The sequence below is a fragment of the Trachypithecus francoisi genome, unplaced genomic scaffold (genome assembly GCF_009764315.1).
Source record: "Trachypithecus francoisi isolate TF-2019V2 unplaced genomic scaffold, Tfra_2.0 Lachesis_group8, whole genome shotgun sequence".
Lineage (NCBI taxonomy): Eukaryota > Metazoa > Chordata > Mammalia > Primates > Cercopithecidae > Trachypithecus > Trachypithecus francoisi.
In genome coordinates this window covers 105,517,935-105,538,454 of record NW_022681473.1, presented here as the reverse complement: position 1 = coordinate 105,538,454, position 20,520 = coordinate 105,517,935, and the positions used below count along the sequence as shown (strand labels likewise).

Below are 20,520 nucleotides of genomic sequence, written 5' to 3'. Positions count from 1 at the left end.
CCACCCTCTTCCATCTGAACTGTAATTTGCCCAGAAATGAAAAGACAGTGTGTTTAGCAGAGTTCCCACCTTTGGAATGTCCTTGCCATGGAAACTCTTTGTTGCCAGTTTCTAGTCAATGACCAGGGCAGCTGGGTGGAGCTGTCTTTCTGAGGGCAGAGGCTGGGGGCATATGCTTCCCACCATTTGGCTCCCTGGGGAAGCGAAGCTTCTCTGGACTTTGCAATGCCTGCCTGTGGCTCCTGCCACCACAGGCAAGTTCGTGGGCTTCACAGCCGCACTTCAGACTATCACTGCAAGGCTGTTTCCTTAACAGGGAAAAAAATCAACCCGCTCCCTTGCATAAACCAGGCTCCCACTCTCATTGAGACTGCCACTTGGAGAGTGCTTTTCCCTTTTTTTCTGGGAGTGCGCCATGGCTGGGTGAAAATTACATCTCTTGGCAGCTGCTGTAACAGCTGGGAGGGAAGCAGTGAGTACAGTGGAGAAAGGGCAGCTCTTGGCAGAAGTCGCCACCCTGGTATCTGACCCAGAAGAGAAGTTTAGAAGAAAGAAAGTCTCTGGTGTTAGCACTGACACCATGGGCCAAAGATCCAAGTGCCATGGAGTGAAGCAGATTTAGGCAGGGCCCGCCTCAGCGAAACCCTCTGAAGCTCCAAGGTTGGTGACAGGCCAAAAAGAGCTTGATGCCAGGCAGACACTGCCTCCCCTTGCCCCATTCTCACTCCCCACCTCAGAACCACACGGAGAGAAGGGGTTTCATGGTGTCTGGCCCAGAGCAGTGAGGCAGCTTGTCCTGTTGAGAGCTGTAGAGCCGGGCAGGCGGGCCTGATAGACACTGAGTCCATGCAGGGCTCCAGGGTGGGCAAGGACACAGTCCTCTCTTGCTGGAACATACTCCCCGTGTTCACGCCGACATCATTCCAGCCCCTGTCATGGAGATGCCAAACTGGATTTCCTCGAATAGTGCCGTCAGTGTTGTCCCAGCTCCAGCTGGGCCCAGTAGCTCCCCTGGCCACTTCCTCTCTCTAGCTTGGTTGTGGGGATGAAGGGTTTGGAGTTGGGAGATGGGATAGAGAATTTAGGAATGGGAGCAAGAATATCAGGAGCAAAAATCGGGAGGTCCCCCCATAGTGGCTCATGCCTATAATCCCAACATTTTGGGAGGCCAAGGCAGGAAGATTGCTTGAGGCCAAGAGTTTGAGACCAGCCTGGGCAACATAGCGAGATGCTGTTTCTACAGAAAATAAAAATATTAGTGGGGTGCAGTGGTACACGCCTGTAGTCCCAGCTACATGTGAAGCTGAAGCAGGAGGATCGCTGGAACCCTGGAGTTCAAGGCTGCAGTGAACTATGATCTTATCACTGCACTCCAGCCTGGGTGACAAAGGGAGACCCTGTCTCAAGGTAAAAAAAAAGAAAGAAAAGAGTTGGGAAACCCTTATCTGCACTGAATGGGAGCCCCTTCCTATCTCTACCTCCTTTTCCTAACAACCACACCCTCAAAAGTAACTTTTATTATCTTTGTCTCTGTTTTCCAGACATTCTGTTAGGAGGCCAGGACCTGCCCTACTACTGGGTCCCTCTCTAGTCAAAGATCCAGCTGTAGCAAGGGAAGGGTCCACCTGAGAGACCTGTTCTGAGGACCAGCCCTGTACTTTCCCCCCCATAACAACTTTGAACTCAGTCTCTAGCTTATTTTTTAAAAATTATTATTTTTTTATTTTTTAGAGATGGGTTCTCCCTCAGTCACCTAGGCTGGAATGCAGTGGCACAGTCAGAGCTCACTATAACCTTGAACTCCTGTGCTCAAGCAATCCTCCTGCCTGGACCTCCCAAGTAACTGTCTCTCTAGGTGCACACCACTGTCCCCAGCTTAAACTCAGTCTCTAACCCACTTCCCTTTTCCATCCCACTTCCAGGTGACCACTGACTGGGACCTTCAGAAGGGCACTGGCTGCACCGAGGGCCACACAGGGACCTCAGCTGCAGCGCCTCTGGCAGCTGGCATGATAGCCTTAATGCTGCAGGTGCGGCCCTGCCTCACGTGGCGTGACGTCCAGCACATCATTGTCTTTACCGCCACCCGGGTGAGATACCACCAGGTAGACAAGTGGCCTGGTCCAGGCTGCTCCAGAGTTTGGGTGTCAGGTGGCTTTAGATTCTCAATGTCCCAAGTGTTAGATACTAAGTCTCTTTCAGAGTCCCTTTCAGAGTGGCATATGTAAAGAACAGGTGTGGGGACCCCACAAAGACCACAGGCCTAAACTCCTTTTATCTGCAAAGGAGAGCTCTGGCTATGCCTCCTGGCCCCTCTCTAGAAGCAAGCCACTGAGGTGGTGACATCATGGGCTTTGACCTTTTGTCCCAGCTTACCTTGGGGAATCCATTCCCAGTAGCCACAGTGGGAGAGCATGGACTGGATCAGCCGGCAGAGCAAGCAGGGAAACCAGAGTTAGACTGTTGAGACTACACTGGCAATGCAAGAGACTAACCAGGACCTCTGTCCTTTCAGTACGAGGATCGCCGTGCGGAGTGGGTCACCAACGAGGCAGGCTTCAGCCATAGCCACCAGCACGGTTTCGGCCTGCTCAATGCTTGGAGGCTCGTGAATGCAGCCAAGGTGAACAGGTGTTGGCAGGGCAGGGTGTCCTGTGTGGAGTGACCGAGGGTCGGGGTTGAATGCCCAAAACATTGCCTGGGATATCATAGGTGCCTAGTAAATATTCGTTCAGTTCATTGATTTAACCACTTCAACCTTCATCCCAGCTGATAACCCATTTTACAAATGAGAAAGCAGGCTCAGTGCTATCACTGGTTTCCAAACTAGTAATAGAGTAAATGGGACCTGAGTATGCATGGGACTCAGGATGCTCTGGTTCCCCTCCTCCACCCTGGACACAGCCATTTCCTCTGGTTCCTTAACTAGGGGCTGTACGTAGCATTCCAGCGAGCAAGAAGGAGCCGAGGGCTGAAGGAAGGTGATGAGGAGTGGAAAAATAAAGACAGCTAAACCTTCAAGATCCTATTGACAAGGGCGTGTGTGTTTGTGAGAATGTGGGTGTGATCATTCTCGTTTGTTGATTTGCCATCCCCTCCTTTCCTTTCATAGATCTGGACATCTGTCCCTTACTTAGCATCCTACGTCAGTCCCATGTTAAAAGAAGACAAGGCGATTCCGCAGTCCCCCCGTTCCCTGGAGGTTCTGTGGAATGGTAAGTAATCAGCACAAACTGGGTTAATCTTAGGCCTGAGGTTTGGGGCCGGGTGACAAGGAAGTTAAACTCGTCCTCCCTGCCAGATTCTACTCCCTTTCGGAGCTGAGCTCCAGCCAAACCTGTGGAGTTTTCTTTGACCATTTTAGGACATGTTACTGCTTCTGAGTTGGCTGCCCCGGCTGCTTAAACAAGACCTTTCTCCTGGTTCCTAGTAGTGAAAAGGAGCAGCAGAGCAACTGAGGAGGAAGGCGGGTGGGAGGCGTGGGACTAGGGCTTGGGGAGGTGAGGTGAGACCGGGGCGAGAGCTCAGAGAGGCTCCTGTGGCTTCCATGCTGGGATCTTGCCAGAGAACTCTGGTCAGTCCTTTGGTGTCCAGATGAAGTAAAGGAGTTCAGCATTTCTTCCTTTGATTCTCAGGCTTACCTAATAGAGTCAGATGCGGTCTGCTGGGGATTGACAGAGGGTCAGTAGAAGTCTCCTAGGCTATAGTGACGCATCATCCGCCTCCACCTCCGTGGTGCCCAGGGTGAACCAGGACTGTCTGAACAGGGTGTATCCTCTAAGCCAGCGACCTGGTTTTATGTTGAGCGAAGAGGCGTACGCTCCCCCAGAGGAGAGTGTGGCTGGATCAGGATGCTTGTGCTAGAGGATGCCCTGTCTGCACATTTGCCAGCGTTTTCCCTACCCCCAGCTCCTTGGGGGATTCTTTTTCCCTGAGTCATTCGCTACTTTTTGCAGAGGAAGCATGCTATGCCTAGTGCCCAAACCAGAACTGTCTTCACTTTTTCTGTCCTCCTAGAAAGTGCTCAATCGAGAGCCATGGCAGGAGAAGGGATGGCCAGAGAAGGTTACTCAGAAGGGAGGATGAGAGGTAGCTTCCCTCGGGTGGAGGTTGCACTGAGAAGAACTGAGTTTTCTCTCTCCTAACCACGTCCAGCACTTGCCCAATTTCCCTCCACGTGGAATGAAACCCCTGGGCCAGTCACTTCATTTCCCGTAAAAGGAATGTTATCTTGGAAAGGGCATAAGGCATCAGCCAAGTCAGAGAAGTTCAGACACATTTCCAGGAATGCAGTTCGTTTGGAACCCCCTGGCTTTGCGCTTGCGTGTCTTAGAGATAGTGTGCCTTCAACTTCATCTTCCATCCACGGCTATTTCCCGTCACATCTGTCAAATGAGGGCAGTGACTTAAAAGAGTAATATGTTCTCCCCAGCTTCGTCATCCTCTGCTTCCAGCTGACCAGGGGATGTTGCCACGGAATGTCTACCCCAGGCATTGAGGCATCTGGCAACTGCTTGCTTGTCACTAAAAAGTAAGAGAAAGAAGGACAGATTGCCTGGGTGGAGAAGAGTGGGAGGTGGCCTAGTGGAGAAAGCAGGATTAAGAGAAGGGAGGGAAAGATTTAGGGAGTTTGGCTAATGGAGCCCTTTACCTATTGGAAGGGCAGCAAGCAAAAGTTTTTACTAGAGTTTTCCCTACCCCCAGCTCCGTGGGGGAATTTTTTTTTTTTTTTTTTTTGCCTTGAGTAATTTTGACATGCAGAGTTATTCACAACTTTTTGCAAAGTACTATTTTCATTGGCTTTTCAGAGCCAGTGAAGTTGTCTTCTCCTCCAACACGACCACATTTTCCTCTGAGCAGACAAAACAGAACGAATAAGTTTGTGGGCTTGCTTGGAGGTTGAAGGAAATAAGTCCAGTTAAAATGAGAGTTGAGCCAGGTACCCTGGCTCATGCCTATAATCCTAGCACTTTGGGAACTTTGGGAGGCCGAGGTGGGCAAATCACCTGAGGTCAGGAGTTTGAGACCAGCCTGACCAACATGGTGAAACCCCGTCTCCACTAAAAATACAAAATTAGTCGGGTGTGGTGGCATGTGCCTATAATCCCAGCTACTCAGGAGGCTGAGGCAGGAGAATCACTTGAACCTGGGAGGTGGAGGTTGCAGTGAGCTGAGATCACGAGATTGCGCCACTGTACTCCAGCCTGTGTGACAGAGTGAGACTCCTTCTCAAAAAAAAAAAAAAAAAATTAAAGTTGAGCAGCTCAGTCCCAGGCAGTCAATTAACCCCTTTGGCAGCCAAGTTATGGTTGTTCTCCTCCAGGACCTGGTTGATTCAGTGTCTGGGGGCTAGAGAGTTAACTTTTTGTTTGTTTGTTTGTTTTGAGACAGAGTCTCACTCTCCCCCAGGCTGGAGTGCAGTGGCTCGATCTTGGCTCACTGCAAGCTCTGCCTCCTGGGTTCACGCCATTCTCCTGCCTCAGCCTCCGAGTAGCTGGGACTACAGGCGTGCACCACCACGCCCTGCTAATTTTTGTTTTTGTATTTTTAGTAGAGACAGGGTTTCACCGTGTTAGCCAGGAGGATGGTCTCGATCTCCTGACCTCGTGATCTGCCCGCCTCGGCCTCCCAAAGTGCTGGGATTACAGGCGTGAGCCACCGCACCCGACCGAGAGTGAACTTTTTATAAAGCAGAGGGAGCTGAACATCCCTGAGATAGAAGAGGAGGTGAAATACCTCTAAGACTCTAGAGTAGCATTGTCCCAAAGAGTTTTCTGCAATGATGGAATTGTTCTATGTCCATGCTGCTCAGTTCAGTGGTCACTAGCCATCTGAGTCTATTGAACATTTAAAACGTGACCAGTTGGCCAGGCATGGTGGCTCACACCTGTAATCCCTTTGGGAAGACAAGGCGGGAGCATTGTTTACTCTCATGAGTTCAAGACCAGGCTGAACAACAGAGTGAGACCCTATCTCTACAAAAAATAAAATTAGCCGGGTGTGGTGGTACCTGCCTCCCGGGAGGCTGAGGTGGAAGGATTGCTTGAGCCCAGGATGTCAAGGCTGCAGTAAGCCATGGTTGCACTACTGCACCCTCTATGCTGGGTGACAGAGCAAGGCCTTGTCTCAAAAATAATAGTAGGCTAGGTGCGGTAGCTCATACCTAGCCTATACTCCCACCACTTTGGGAGGCCAAGAGGGGCACGGATCACTTGAGGTCAGGAGTTCAAGACCGGCCTGGCCAACATGGTGAAACCCCAACTCTATTAAAAAAAAAAAATACAAAAATTGGCAGGCCGGGCGCGGTGGCTCAAGCCTGTAATCCCAGCACTTTGGGAGGCCGAGACGGGTGGATCACGAGGTCATGAGATCGAGACCATCCTGGCTAACACGGTGAAACCCCGTCTCTACTAAAAATACAAAAACTAGTCGGGCGAAGTGGTGGGCGCCTGTAGTCCCAGCTACTCGGGAGGCTGAGGCAGGAGAATGGCGTAAACCCGGGAGGCGGAGCTTGCAGTGAGCTGAGATCCGGCCACTGCACTCCAGCCCTGGCGACAGAGTGAGACTCTGCCTCAAAAAAAAAAAAAAAAAAAAAAAAAAAAAAAATTGGCTGGGCACGGTGGCGCACGCCTGTAATCCCAACACTTTGGGAAGCCGGGGCGGGTGGATCACGAGGTCAGGAGATCAAGACCATCCTGGCTAACACAATGAAACCCTGTCTCTACTAAAAATGCAAAAAATTAGCCGGGCGTGGTGATGGGCGCCTGCAGTCCCATCTACTCGGGACGCTGAGGCAGGAGAATGGCGTGAACCCGGGAGGCGGAGCTTGCAGTGCACCGAGATAGAGCCACTGCACTCCAGCCTGGGCAACAGAGTGAGACTCTGTCTCAAAAAAAAAAAAAATTAGCCAGGCACGGTGGCACATGCCTGTAGTCCCAGCTATTCAACAGGCTGAGGCAGGGGAATCGCTTGAACCTGGGAGACAGAGGTTGCAGTGAGCTGAGATTGCGCCATTGCACTCCAGCCTGGATGACAGAGTAAGACTCCATCTCAAATAATAATAATAATAATAATAATAATAATAATAAGGCTAATATGACTAAGGAGCTAAATTTTAGTTTTATTATACTTCATTTTAATTTAGATAGTCATATGTGGCTACAGGCTGCCATATTGAGAAGTGCTGCTAAAAAGCAAGACAGATCTTCATCTCTCCCCACTGACAGGAGGTGATGAGGGAGAAGGGATTGGGGCCTCTTGGGTTTTTTAGATCTGACACTGGTCTGAAGCCTCTACCTGAGGGTAGGAGGGAGGCATATGTAGCCTTAACACTAGCTAGGTACCATTCTGAACGCGTTAGGTATATTAACTATTTAATCCTCGTCTCAACCCTATGAAGTAGGTATTGTTACTGGCCCCATTTTACAGATGAGGAAACAGTTCTCCCAGCTAATAAGTGGCAGAGCTGGGATTAGAACCCTACCGGGTGGCTCCACTGGTAGGTGGAAGAAAGTGAAGAGTTGAGAAAGGGTTTATTTGTTTTTGTTTTTCATTTGTAGTAGGAAAGGCGCTAGTAAAAAGGTCCAGCCAAGAAGACGGATAACGAGGCTGAGCCAGTGTTTGACTTTTGTCAGACATTGCTGTGAAAGGACAGAAGCCGAAGGGAGCTTGAGAATGTAAACACACATGTTGGATGAGCCGTGGAATCTCAGCCAGTTAGGAGAAAGGAACTTGAGGGGTTGTGGGAAAATGAGGGGGTCAAGAAGAGAGTGGGGAAAGTGGAAGGGAGAGGTTGTTTTCAAAGAAACAGGACATTGCCTTTGAAGAGGTGACAGATGGAATTATAGAAAATGAGGCTGGGTGTGGTGGCTCGTGCCTGTAATCCCAGCACTTTGGGAGGCCAAGGCAGGTGGATCACCTGAGGTCAGGAGTTTGAGACCAGCCTGGCCAACACAGTGAAACCCCCATCTCTACGAAAACTACAAAAAATTAACTGGGCATGTTGTCATGCGCCTGTAATCCCAGCTACTTGGGAGGCTGAGGCAGGAGACTCGCTTGAACCCAGGAGGCAGAGGTTGCAGTGAGTCAAGCATCTAGCCACTGCACTCCAGCCTGGGTGACAGAGCTAGACTCCATCTCAAAAAACAAACAAACAAACAAACAATAACCCCTGTCCTTGCTCAGTCATCTATAGTAGCTCTTAGTTGCTTATTTAAAACAAAAATCTTTAAAGCGCTTCCCACCCTAGGTTATCTAGTCCCTACTTTCAGTACCTCTCTGAGCTACTGTGTCTGTAAAATGAAGGTATTGCACTCTGCCTTGCATATTGGAGTAATTTTTTTTTTTTTTTTTTGGAGACAGGATCTCACTCTGTTGCCCAGGCTAGAGTGTAGAGGCACAATCACGGTTCATTGCAGCCTCAGCCTTACAGGCTCAAACCATCCTCTCACACTCAACCTCCTGAGTAGCTGGGACCACAGGTGCTTACCACTATATCCAGATAATTTTTAAATTTTTTGTAAAGATGATGTCTCCCAGGCTAAAGCGATCCTCCTGCCTCAGCCTCCCAAAGTGCTGGGATTACAGGAGTGAGCCACCATGCCTAGCCTGGAATAAATTAATGGAAGAAAGGGTACTTTAAAAGAATTGTTCTCGGCCAGGTGTAGTGACTCACGCCTGTAATCCCAGCACTTTGGGAGGTCGAGGCGGGTGGATCATGAGGTCAAGAGATCGAGACCATCCTGGCCAACATGGTGAAACCCCATCTCTACTAAAAATACAAAAATTAGGTGGCCGTGGTGGCGAGCACCTGTAGTCCCAGCTACTTGGGAAGCTGAGGCAGGAGAATCGCTTGAACCCAGAAGACAGGTTGCAGTGAGCCGCCAAGATCATGCCACTGCACTCCAGCCTGGCGACAGAGAGACACTCTGTCTCAAAACAAAACAAAGAAAAAAAAAGAATTGTTCTCATTACAGCTTAATTTCTTAATAGTCTCCAGTTGAGTCTTCCACTTCAGTAGTTTTTTTTTTTTTTTTTTTTTTTTGAGGCGGAGTCTCGCTCTGTCGCCCGGCTGGAGTGCAGTGGCCAGATCTCAGCTCACTGCAAGCTCCGCCTCCGGGTTTACGCCATTCTTCTGCCTCAGCCCCCGAGTAGCTGGGACTACAGGCGCCTGCCACCTCGCTCGGCTAGTTTTTTTTTGTATTTTTAGTAGAGACGGGGTTTCACCGTGTTAGCCAGGATGGTCTCGATCTCCTGACCTCGTGATCCGCCCGTCTTGGCCTCCCAAAGTGCTGGGATTACAGGCTTGAGCCACCGCGCCCGGCCTTTTTTTTTAATAATTGTAGATTTACAGGAAGTTTCAAAGAAATGTACAAGGGAAGTTCCATGCACCCTTCTCCCAATCTTAATGTTTCACACAATTAAAGTATAATATCAAAACCAAGAAATAGACATTGGTACAATCCATAGCATTTATTCAGAGTTCACCAGATATACATGCTGTCAATATTTATATATGCGCGTGTGTAGCTGTATGCAATTTTATCACATGTAGCCTTGCATAACTACCACCACAAACAAGATCCGGAACCATTCCATTATCACAAGACTCCTTTGTGTTACCCCTTTCTGGCGACACGCATCCCCTCCCTTGTCCCTGGCCCCTGGCACCCATTTATCTGTTCTCTATCTCTGCAGGTATGTTACTTCAATTAACATCACGTAAATGGAATTGTGTGCTACGCGTCATTTTTCTTTCTTTTTTTCTTTGAGACAGAGTCTTGTTCTGTTGCCCAGGCTGGAGTGTGGTGGCATGAGCATGGCTCACTGCAGCCTCCACCTTCCAGGCTCAAGCGATCCTCCCACCTCACCCTCCCCAGTAGTGGGACCACAGGTGCACACCACCACACCCGGCTATATGCTTCTTTCGAGGTTGTTTTCACTCACATAATTTCATTGAAATTTATCCACCAGCATTTTAAAAAAATTAACTGTGCATAGTCTTCAGTGAGATATGTGCATTTTCACCCATCTTTGTTCATGCCTTTTCCACTGCCTGCAATGCCCTCTACCAACCCTCTCTACCAATCTGTATTCATTTCCTTCATTGGATCTCACTGCTGTGTGCCTAAAACCATCAGACTTATTTCTCTTCCCTTATCAATTATGTATGTTTCCCATACCATATCATTTTCCACTTGCAGGTAGAAGACAGGGACCATGCCTATCTTATCTTTATATTCCCAGCATCTAGTACAGTGCCTGAAGTGTAGGAGGTATCCAGTAAATAATTTTTTGGATGTATGAATGATTGAACTTGCTCTACTGGATTCTTATATTATGTCTTGGGTATGTGCTGTCTTCCCATCTAGACTCGAAGCTATGTTGTAAACTTGAGAGCAGCAACTCCATTCCATTTACTAGTACAGGCGAGGTCCCAGTTAGGGTTGCCGTAGACATTTGTACGTGGCTTCAGTGAGCGTGTGTCTTTGTGTACATGGGGGTGAAGTGAAGGTGTGGTTGTGGGCTGGTTTCCCAGCTGCCCAGCCTGACTTTCCACAGTCAGCAGGATGGACCTGGAGATGTCGGGGCTGAAGACCTTGGAGCATGTGGCAGTGACAGTCTCCATTACTCACCCACGGCGCGGCAGCCTGGAACTGAAGTTGTTCTGCCCCAGCGGCATGATGTCCCTCATCGGCGCCCCCCGCAGTATGGACTCGTACGTACACCCACCCAAGGCCTGAGCAACCTTTGCAGCAAGGGCCTTTCCAAGGAAAAGAAATGGGAGAAGTGGATCCTGGCACTGTCCTAAACTACTGTGGCACTGGCTATCCCTGGCAGCTGGAAGCCTTTCATCACAAGCCTTCTTCAAGTGCTAGGCCCTGCACCTCACATACACGTTCTCTAATCCTTCTAAGAATCCCGTAGATTAGACTTTGTAACCTCTTTTTACAAATGAGGAAACTGGCCGAGCATGGTGCCTCACACCGGTAATCCCAGCACTTTGGGAGGTCAAGGCAGGAGAATCACTTGAAGCCAGGAGTTCAAGACCAGCCTGGGCAACAAAGTGAGACCCTCTCTACAAAGAATTTAAAGATTAGCCGAGCATGGTGGTATATGCCTATAGTCCCAGCTGCTCAGGAGACTGCGGTGGGAGGATCACTTGAGCCCAGGAAGTCAAGGCTGCAGTGAGCTGTGATCATGCCACTGTACTCCAGCTTGGGTAACAGAGTGAGACCCTGTCTCTAAAAAAAAAAAAAAGAGGCAACAAGTCATGGAGCTAGTAAGTGCCCAAGAGAATAAGAATAAACCTAGATCCATGGGACTCCAAGCCTGTGCACAGCCCATGCTTGCTTTTTCCACCACACCACGTTAGCACAGTTCCTCCTTCCATGAGACCCCAGGGGCAAGGGGCACCTGAGAACCCCTCGGGGCACCCTCCCAAGTTTCCATGGCTACTACAGGAAGAAAGTGTTGCTGGGGGAAGGTCAGCTCTCTGGCCCACGCCTTCCACCTGTTTCTGCTGTGTTCTTTCCTCAGGGATCCCAACGGCTTCAACGACTGGACCTTCTCCACTGTGCGATGCTGGGGGGAGAGAGCCCGAGGGACCTACAGGCTTGTCGTCAGGGATGTCGGTGAGCCTCGTGCCCTCGCACCAGGCCCTGCCTTTCCTGCTTGTTATCTGGTCCCTCTGCATCTCAGAGTCCCCACAGAAAGTGTCCCGTGTGCAATATATAGGGTTACCACTGGACCAAGTGGGTTGATGCCAAGAGTGTGCCCCATCCTTGAAATGGGCATTGCTATCTGAAACTGTTCATTTATACTGCCTCTCATATTCCTTGGAGGAGTGACCCACCCATTTTTCCTGGGATAGCAACAAAAAGTCCTTGTTGAAACCACATTTCAATTCCTTTTACGTATAACTATCCTTCGGCCAGTCCCAGTAGGCAGGTAAGGGCAGGACTCATTTCACCATTTTTTTTTTAAACTGGCCCAGAGGTTTGAGGTGACTTGTGGAAGGTCACCATAAGTGAAGGCCACAATATCCATGAATTTTGAGTATCTTTACTATCAGCGTATAGACTGGAAATTGAGCTCAACCCTCCCATCCTCCAGTCAAGTTAGACATTCCCTAGGCCAGTGGTTTTCAAAGCTTTCTTTAATTTGGTAGAAAGACATTTTTTCCAAGCAGAATCCCAGCTGAACCCCCAAAATATGGGAGAGAAAAAGCAAGACTCTGCTCTGGAGCACAACCTTTCAACCTTTTCCATCCCTAGGGGCACCCAGTGAGGCTCTTCTGCAGACCCTGGAGTCAATGGGACAGAGTGAGGCAGCTCCTAGAGCAGACCATGTGGCCTGAGCCCCTTTGGGTGGCAGGGTGGGCAGGGCCTCTGCTGTTTGGCATGGCTGACAGAGGGGCGTGGCTCACGAGCTGCCCCTTGCTGCCCTAGGGGATGAGTCATTCCAGGTCGGCATCCTCCGGCAATGGCAGCTGACCCTATATGGCTCTGTGTGGAGTCCAGTAGACATCAGGGACAGACAAAGGTGGGTAAAGCTGCATGTGTCAGATGGAAGGCCACTCACAGGGGAAGGGCCGCCTAGGGAGCCCATCGCCCTCTGAACCCCAGCTGTGTTTCCCAGCTCCAGCCTCAAGCCGGGGGACGGAGCCCTGGGCTGGGAACTCAGTCTGGGCCTCTCCTTTCTGCTGTGGGGCTTCCCTGTCTTCAGCTGTAGGAGGGGAAAATGGGTGAGGGCAGATGGTGCAGGAACCACAGTCAGTGGGGCATCCTCATCTCTTTTCTTCTCCACAGGCTGCTAGAGAGTGCCATGAGTGGAAAATACCTGCACGATGACTTCGCCCTGCCCTGCCCACCGGGGCTGAAAATTCCTGAGGAAGATGGTTACGCCATCACCCCCAACACCCTCAAGGTACTAGGGCCAAGACTCAAGCTGCGGGTAGACAGGACTGTCCTGTCTTGGGCATGGAGTTCTTAGCGTGCTTCTCAGGGTCACCTGCGTGGCGAAGGACTGGGAGGACCTGGGTCCCAGCAGTGGTTTCATAGCATTGCTCCTACCCTGCTAGCCTAACTCTTATAGGACAGGTCTTTTCGGGGCAGTGGGGAGGGGGAAGAGTTTGTGTGAAAAAGGCAATCCCTAGAAGGAAAAAGACTTTCTGAGCTCATTGTCCTGGGCTGAGAAAGGCTGTAGGCTTCGGGAAACAGTGCCTCACGTAGGTGCTTGCCTCAACCCCAGACCCTGGTGCTGGTAGGCTGTTTCACCGTCTTCTGGACCGCTTACTACATGCTGGAAGTATATTTGAGCCAGAGGAATGTGGCTTCCAACCAAGTTAGTAGGAGTGGACCCTGCCACTGGCCCCATCGGAGCCGGAAAGCCAAGGAGGAAGGGACAGAGCTGGAATCAGTGCCACTCTGCAGCAGCAAGGATCCAGACGAAGTGGAAACAGAGAGCAGGGGCCCTCCCACCACCTCTGACCTCCTTGTCCCAGACCTGCTGGAGCAAGGGGACTGGAGCCTGTCTCAGAACAAGAGCACCCTGGACTGCCCTCATCAGCACCGAGACCTACTGCACGGGAAGGAGGAACAGATCTGCTGACCTCAGGGCCTGACAGTGTGGGACAGGCTCTTCTTAAAATTAGGGAGCTCTTGAGAGAAAGCAGCCCTGATGCTTACATCTGGAATCTGAGGCATCCTCTGACTCCACTCAAAGAGGGTGAGGGCCTTCTTAAGATACAAATGGCAGAGGATTGCTGCCAGAGAAGTCTGGTCAGAGCCACAGGGTCTTCCTCCAGCCAAACGGGAACTTCGGTGAGAAGGTGTTGGACAGGGGATTGGTGCCGCCTTTGGGTTGCCTCCATCCTCCTCTCTCTTGGGCCAAGCCGGTTGCCTAGGTTCCCTACACATGGGGGACCCCCACCCACACATGAGTTAAGAAGATGCCTGCCATAGCCAGGAGCGCATCTCAATGGAAACGTCACTGGGGTCACTTGGGAAGAGGACTTTGGGGTAGAGGCTGGAGGAGCCCCTGGACATGCCTGTCCTGAAAGCGGCTACCTCCATCATCCATTCCCAAGATGCCTGATCAGAAGCCAACCTTGAATGAACCCCTGGCTCCTTCACCTCCGCCCCCACGATTGGTATGATGCTGCTGGCACAGCTGGGATACACACGGCTCCCCTAGGCCTGAGCTGCTTCACTAGGGAATCCTGCGGCAGGACTGCAGAGCAGATGGCAGACGCACGTGTTGGAGGAGAGAGCCTTGGGAGCCACCGCCACTCCAGTCCTGCCACCACCCTGTCTTCCTCTGCAAGTGCTCAGGGAAATGGCCTTCCCGCTGGAGGCCAACTATCTGCCTGACAGGCTGTGACTCTTCTCTCAACCTTGGCCTTCTCCCCTCTTCTGAGCTAGTTGGTTGAATTTTTTTTTAATGCTTAAGATTTGTTTTTCTCTTCTCACAGCAACATTTTCTTGAATTTTTTTCTGCACAGCTTTTCCAAAATAAAAACCTTCCAAACAATTCCGCCACTTGCAATCTCTCCTTTCCTCTGTCTCCCCAAAATCGCTGCACACTGCTGAGTGGCTCCTTTTTCCCTTCAGTCCCCAAGATTCACTCTCCTGTTCTTCTATGGCCTGTTTTCCTCTGAGAGAATCTGACCCCCCCAGAATCTTGGCACGTGAAGGGTCCTTCAGAGGACAGCAGCCAGGAGCACATACAAGCCCGAGATGCCTGCCTGTCCCCTGCTCAGATCTGGAACTCTAACAGAAGTGACCAGAGCAAATCAAACTCTGCCAGCCAGGCCTGAGAAAAGATTGATGTATTTTTTTTTTTTTTTTTTTTTGAGTTCCAGCCCCAAAAATATTCCCGGAAAAGATAGGGGGCAGGCTGGGCTGGTTCTTCTTCAATGGGCTTTTGCCGCCAAGGAGGACAGTGGACTTAGCCCACATCCAGGCTACCCCCAGCCCGCTTCTCCCCTGCTTAGCCCAGGGAGGAGACAGTAGAGGTGGTGGGGGCAGCCCAGAGGGAGGGGCCAAGGCAGTGATGCTTTCAGATAAGAAGTTGGGCTAAGGCTGGGGGCACAGGGAGGAGCTGCCCATGTGCAGTTACCGTTGCTCAGTGACAGAGCCTCAAAGCTTGGCCAGGGCTGAAGGTACCACACAGGTGTGGGTGAGGCAGGCTAAGCGGGATGGCTGTAGCCAGGGAGCTGGGGAGGGCAGGGCTCAGGGCTGGCCCTCTCCCCTCTAACTGATGATCTGCCGAGGTCGTCCGTAGCCTGTCATGCCGGCCTGGGAGGCCCCTCTGTTGGTGCCCATCTGAAGGCCAATGACATGCTTTCCCTCCTGCAGCTGGCTCTCTGTGAATTCCCTCTTATGCTCCTGCGCTTTCCTAGAAAAGGAGGAACCAGGATAAAGACTTGCTAGAACTGTGTTTTCCACCTGTTTTCTGATCCCTCTGTTATATCCTAGCTCGATCCCATTGCCTTCCTGTTTCACGTCTTTTCCCTAATCTAGCTTGCCTCATAGGCTAGGGAAACTGAGCGCAGGAGGGTGGAAAGGGAGGGGTCAAGGAGTATTAAGGACCTGTTATTCCTGATCTCAGACCCCCACTTCATCCCTTCTTGGCTATCTGCTTCCCCTAATCCTTCCCGCAAGCTCCTTAGCACAGGCTGCCTCCCACCCCATGTGGAGACACAAGCTCCCTGAGGGCCACATACTTCATAAACCAGTTGGGATCTCCACGGTAGTGCCCATCATTCTTGGTGACTGCCAAGCTGCCCAAAGCCATCAGGGTCCTCTGCACTGCTGCCATGTCTTTGCCTGTGGGAAGACAGGAGAGAGGAGATGAATATCAAGAACATATAAACAAGACTCCAAGCCAGAGCCTGCCCCCGTCTCTCACAAAAAAATGGCCAAACCAGGGGCAAGAGCTGTCCCCAGTTCAAGGGAGGCCTCTCAGTGGGCCCTGTGAGCGTAGCGTGTTACTCTCGGCACATCCCATCCCTGCTGTGTGCAGGCGAGCACACCCCTAGTTGTGGCATATTCTGGTCATTCCCTCTCCCTGCCCCAGCACCCTGTCCTCCTGCCCACCTCCTCCCCCAACCCCTTCTTCCTCTCTACCTTCAAAGAGATCAACAGTCTGGAACATGTCAGTCTTGATGACCCCATAGTCCTCAGCCGCCTTCAGGAACTGAGCCACCTGCTCCATCTGCTTGAAGACCATGGAGGGCGGGTTCTCAGGCACCTTCACCGGCTTGGAGCCATCGGGGTACAGGCTGTTCACCAGCTTGCTCAGAATCTACCAGGCATAGGGCATAGGACACAGCTTAGCACTCAGCTCAGGGATTAGTCCAGGACTCCCAAGGTGGCACACCCTAGCCCCCAGCCCAGGGTGCCACTCACCACGCCATTCTTCAGCCAGACCTGGAAGCCCAAGCGCCCACGGTCTGGGCGGCCCACATCAGGGCCACACTGCACTATGATCCACTCCACCAGCCGCTCCTCCAGCTCCTCGTCGTACTTCTTCTCGATTTTGGACTGCACTTCGCGGCTCATGCCATAGGAAGGACCCTTGTTGGCCATGTTTGGGGAGAGCTAAAGCAGGCCAGGGTGGAGGAGGGAGGGGCAGAGGGGCAGAGGATCAGGGAGCAGCTCTGCTTTCACCTGTGCCAGGCAGCCTTCTAGCTCTGTGCAGGGTACCCAGCCATGCTAGACACTTGTCACAGCACTGCCCATTCAGGCGAGGCTCAGCCCCTAGTCCAGACACCTCTCAGAATACCAGGTCTTTGGAGGTCTAGAGCAGGGGTCAGTAAACTGTTTTTGTAAAGGACAAGACAGAACATAGTTTAGGCTTTGCAGGCCATGTGGTCTCTGCTGTTGCAGTGTGAAAGCAGCCATAGACAATATGTAACAAATGAACATGGCTTTGTTCCAATAAAACTTTATTTACAAAAGCAGACAGCAGGCTGGATTTGGCCCATGAGCGGCAGTTTGACAACCCTTGGTCTAGAACATTCTTTGCCAAGACCAGCCACAGAGCCACTGGAGAGATCTTCCAGAAGCCACATTGCCCGCACAGAATACAGCCAGCTGGGGGTTTGTCCAGCTGCAGGTGTGAGGGTTTACTGCCTTTGCCTCAAGGAACCATCATCTCCCACTCTCACCCAGAAGCTGGCCCTGGCCTGGAAGCTGGAACTCCAGAACTGCAGCTCTTTTCAGCTCAGCTCAGCTTCCGGTCTGCAGCTGAAGAGACTAAAACTTGCCCACCCCAGGCAAGGGCTAGGAAGCCACCAAAGCCCAAGAGCTCTTGGCAAAGAAGCTGCATTTCCTCAGAGGAACCAGACACACCTGGTCTACCCATTGACTTCCCCTCATGCCCTTATGCTCTCATAAGGCTACCCTTAAGGAGTAGCCTGAGTAACCAAGAAGTCAGAGCCCCCCAGGGATCTTCCAGAGCCAACAGTCTGCCTGCCAGGGAATGGGAAGCCCGGCCTCATCCAGCAACTGCCACCCTGAGGGCCTGGGCCTGGCACTGCTCAGGAGTCCCACTCATGGAGACGGGTGGCGGCAGGAGCAGGCCAGGCAGGTAGGTCCCTGGGCAGATGGATGGGTGTGGCTGGGAACAGGAACGGGAACCTGACCTGGCCACTAACCTGACCACAGCACCCTAGGGTGCTCCAGTGTTTGTCTGAAGAGACTTCCAAAAGAGGTACCAAAGGAAGCCGAACCCCTCTCCTGGCCTCAGAGAGGTCAGAGGTTGGGAGGGACACACTGGTCTGAGGACGGAGGCAAGAGCGCGCGCTCTCCCGGGCCCCCCTCTGGTGAGACCCCTCCTCACCGGCACCCCACCTGCGGGAAGCACAGCGAACACCATCACACCCCAGCGGTCCCGGCCAGCTGCCCAGCCCAATGCCCTGCCCTTCCTTTCCCAGGGCTGACAGCCTTTCTGGGCTCCGGTTCCTCATCCGTGAAGTGGGGGTTATGTTATCGACCTCAGAGGGCTGTGAAAATGGGACGGTGTCTGTGAACTCCCTCACATACTGCCCAGCCCTTAGCAGAGCTCCTCGACATGTCAGTTCTTTGCTGCCCAGAGCCAGGCTCCTGGTAACGACCAGGGAGAGCGTCTGCCTTTGACCAAGGAGTGAAAAACGGACCTAGAAATGTCAGTTCCTTGCTGCCCGCTCCAGTCTCCACCCGCTTCTCACCATCATCCCCTGAGCACGCAGCAGCATTCACATGGACTCATCAAAGCGCCTGCCACTGAGCATCCGTCTCCGCCTTGTGTCTATTTCCTTATGTGTAAAGTGGGGGCAGGACCACCTCCAAGGACCCAGTTCTCTGAGCACTGGGGATGAGGCGGGCTTCTGGCCCAGACGGCCCTCTCCCTGCCAGTGATGCCAGACACCCCAGAGGCAGTGCTCTGTTCCACTGTTCAGCTACAAACAGCCAATCCCTCCCTTCACCCTAAGTGTCCCACCCCCGCTCCCCAAACACCCAAGGACTCCTGCACAAAGAACTGTGGTCCAAACCCCCAAGCCAGCTGGGACCAGGTGATTTCGGTAGCCCTGCATCCTGGCCTCCATCCATCCCAACCTGTTTCAGCTTTTGCATCACCATCCCAGACAGGCACCTACCTTCTGTCCCTGGCCCTGCTTCTGCCCCCATTCCACCTGCCCTCATGCCTGCCTTCCCCTCCTGCACCCCTGCTGGGCTCCTGAGGAACAGGATGGAAAGTAAAGTGTGTGTGTCCCCTACCCCCAGCTTCCAGTCTCAGGAGGATCAGAACAGACAGTACAGGTCAAAGCAGCAAGGCTAAGGGTGGCAGGTACACAACACTGCAGCCCCCAGATCTAGAGATAAGATTTGGATTTCGGTCAGAGGGAGGATGAAGCACAGACCACCCCCACTCCCACCCAGCACCACCATCCTTCTCCTTCCTCCTCCTGGGTCAGGCTCTAAAGGTGGAGAATCCCCAGAAATCCTTTAAAGTCCTCTGATGAAGCCTCCCCAGTCCCACCTTCGAGCCCGTGGGGAGGGGGAGAGGAGGATGACTACGGGGCGGCCCACCCAGGGGCATCTCAAGACACTCCCAGGACAGCATGGACAGGCTTGGACCCTCCTGCCCTGTGACTCCTGCCAGGGCCCCTCCCCTGAGCTGAGGTGAAAGTGGGCAGTGGAGAAAGAAAGTCCAGGGGCAAACGGGCAGGTGGCACCCCCTGCCAGCAGAAGCCCAGAAACACGAGTAGAACCAGGGGACCCTGCAGGGCTGCTGTGTCCCTTCTCTCTTCCCAAATAGGAGTGAGCACATCTGGACCTCTGAGAGGGCAGGAGCGTGGCTCCTCTCCACTCCACGGACAAACAGAGTGGCCCGGCTACATAAACGCGCGCCATCCTCACTGCTACCTTTGGAATAGTACCTCGAAAGGAAACTACGCTTTGGAAAAGACCAAGCGTCCCAGGCCTGCCCTGTCCATCACTCCAAAGCTCCTCCTTGGCAGTATCCGCCCCCCACCCCTCTGCTACAGTGCGGGTGACCTCCCACTGTCAGACAGTGGAAGAGGCTCCTTGTCGGAAGGACAGACCTCCCATCTCCACACTCTGCTGCCCCAGACCGTGGAATACAAGAGTTCTGTGCCCTTCACATTGTCACAGGGCTATCGCTGCTGCTCAGGCCCTGGGGACCCGCCAGAGTGGGACACCGTGCTCCAACACAGGTGCATTCACCCACTCCTCACCTCCTTGGAGGTTCTAGAGGGGTGACAGACAGCAGAGCCTTGGCCTAACCAGCCGGCGCCTGCAGCCTTACGCACACCCTGTGGATGCGGCTGACTGAGATGGGGAGTCTCCCTCTCACCCCGGTGGTTTCCACCATCAATTCCTCTGCACCAGCCAAGTCATCCCGGGCATTACAATGAGCCCAGGGCTGCCCGGTCTGAGAGAGATCCAGGACACTAGCGATCCAGCCCACTCTGCCTGGAGCTTGGACCCCCAACGCAGGCTGAGAGGCGAGTTTTTCCCCAGCCAGGAGCTGGCGCCTGGGACCTCAGGAGAGCCTGCCTGAAATGCACCCACTGTTCCTGTCCATCTCCAGCCCAACTTCCCTCCAAGCCCCAGCCAGTGCACTCACAGGGCTTCCTCAGGGCTCGCAGGAAGGAGTGAAGACTCGTGTCTGGGCTTGGACAGACAGGATGGGGCGCTGGCTGGGTGAGGGGTTTAAAGGGCTGCCGCTGTGGTGATGTCAGCCTCCCCCGCTGGCTTGCTCCTCGGCCCCCTCCCTGCTGGAGGAAGCCGGCTCCCCTCCCCACCCCCGGCTCCCCCAGTGACTCCACACAGGCTCCATATTTGGGGAAAGACACCAAGTTGGAGCAGTCTACCGGGGCTGCCGAGACATTCTCTGCATGCTTTGGAGATGGAGCGGGCCAGGGCGGGGCATGCTGCCGGCGGGGAGCCGGCCCGGGAAAAGCCTTTTATGGACAGGACCCTGCCCGGACTTACGGCTGCTCCTACTTCA

At 52.6% G+C, this 20,520-nt stretch overlaps 2 protein-coding genes across 7 annotated transcripts in view; one reads left to right on the top strand and one right to left on the bottom strand.

Annotated features, from left to right (window-relative positions):
- The window catches only part of PCSK7 (proprotein convertase subtilisin/kexin type 7), a 25,863-nt gene extending 10,985 nt beyond the window's left edge, over positions 1–14,878 (top strand). For 2 of the 5 annotated variants that reach the window (XM_033206834.1, XM_033206832.1), the window contains 8 exons: positions 1,923–2,105; positions 2,516–2,623; positions 3,113–3,215; positions 10,561–10,717; positions 11,539–11,633; positions 12,450–12,543; positions 12,810–12,927; positions 13,252–13,611. In XM_033206834.1, the coding sequence (XP_033062725.1) occupies positions 1,923–2,105; positions 2,516–2,623; positions 3,113–3,215; positions 10,561–10,717; positions 11,539–11,633; positions 12,450–12,543; positions 12,810–12,927; positions 13,252–13,611 (1,218 nt within the window). Of the gene's footprint in view, positions 1–1,922; positions 2,106–2,515; positions 2,624–3,112; positions 3,216–10,560; positions 10,718–11,538; positions 11,634–12,449; positions 12,544–12,809; positions 12,928–13,251 lie in introns of all 5 variants that reach the window. The other 3 variants (XM_033206836.1, XM_033206831.1, XM_033206833.1) reach the window with 3 other exon arrangements.
- TAGLN (transgelin) lies at positions 14,815–20,396 on the bottom strand. Of its 2 annotated transcripts, none has more exons than XM_033206839.1 (5): positions 20,137–20,396; positions 16,413–16,604; positions 16,131–16,308; positions 15,728–15,830; positions 14,815–15,399 (listed from the first exon to the last, which is right to left on the bottom strand). In XM_033206839.1, exons 2-5 carry the CDS (start codon positions 16,590–16,592, stop codon positions 15,255–15,257), a joined length of 606 nt encoding a protein of 201 aa, XP_033062730.1. In that variant the 5' UTR covers positions 16,593–16,604; positions 20,137–20,396; the 3' UTR covers positions 14,815–15,254. The 2 variants fall into 2 exon arrangements, with proteins under 2 accessions (XP_033062730.1, XP_033062729.1); XM_033206838.1 differs by lacking the exon at positions 20,137–20,396 and adding an exon at positions 17,663–18,312.
- Between the last annotated feature and the right edge of the window lie 124 nt (positions 20,397–20,520).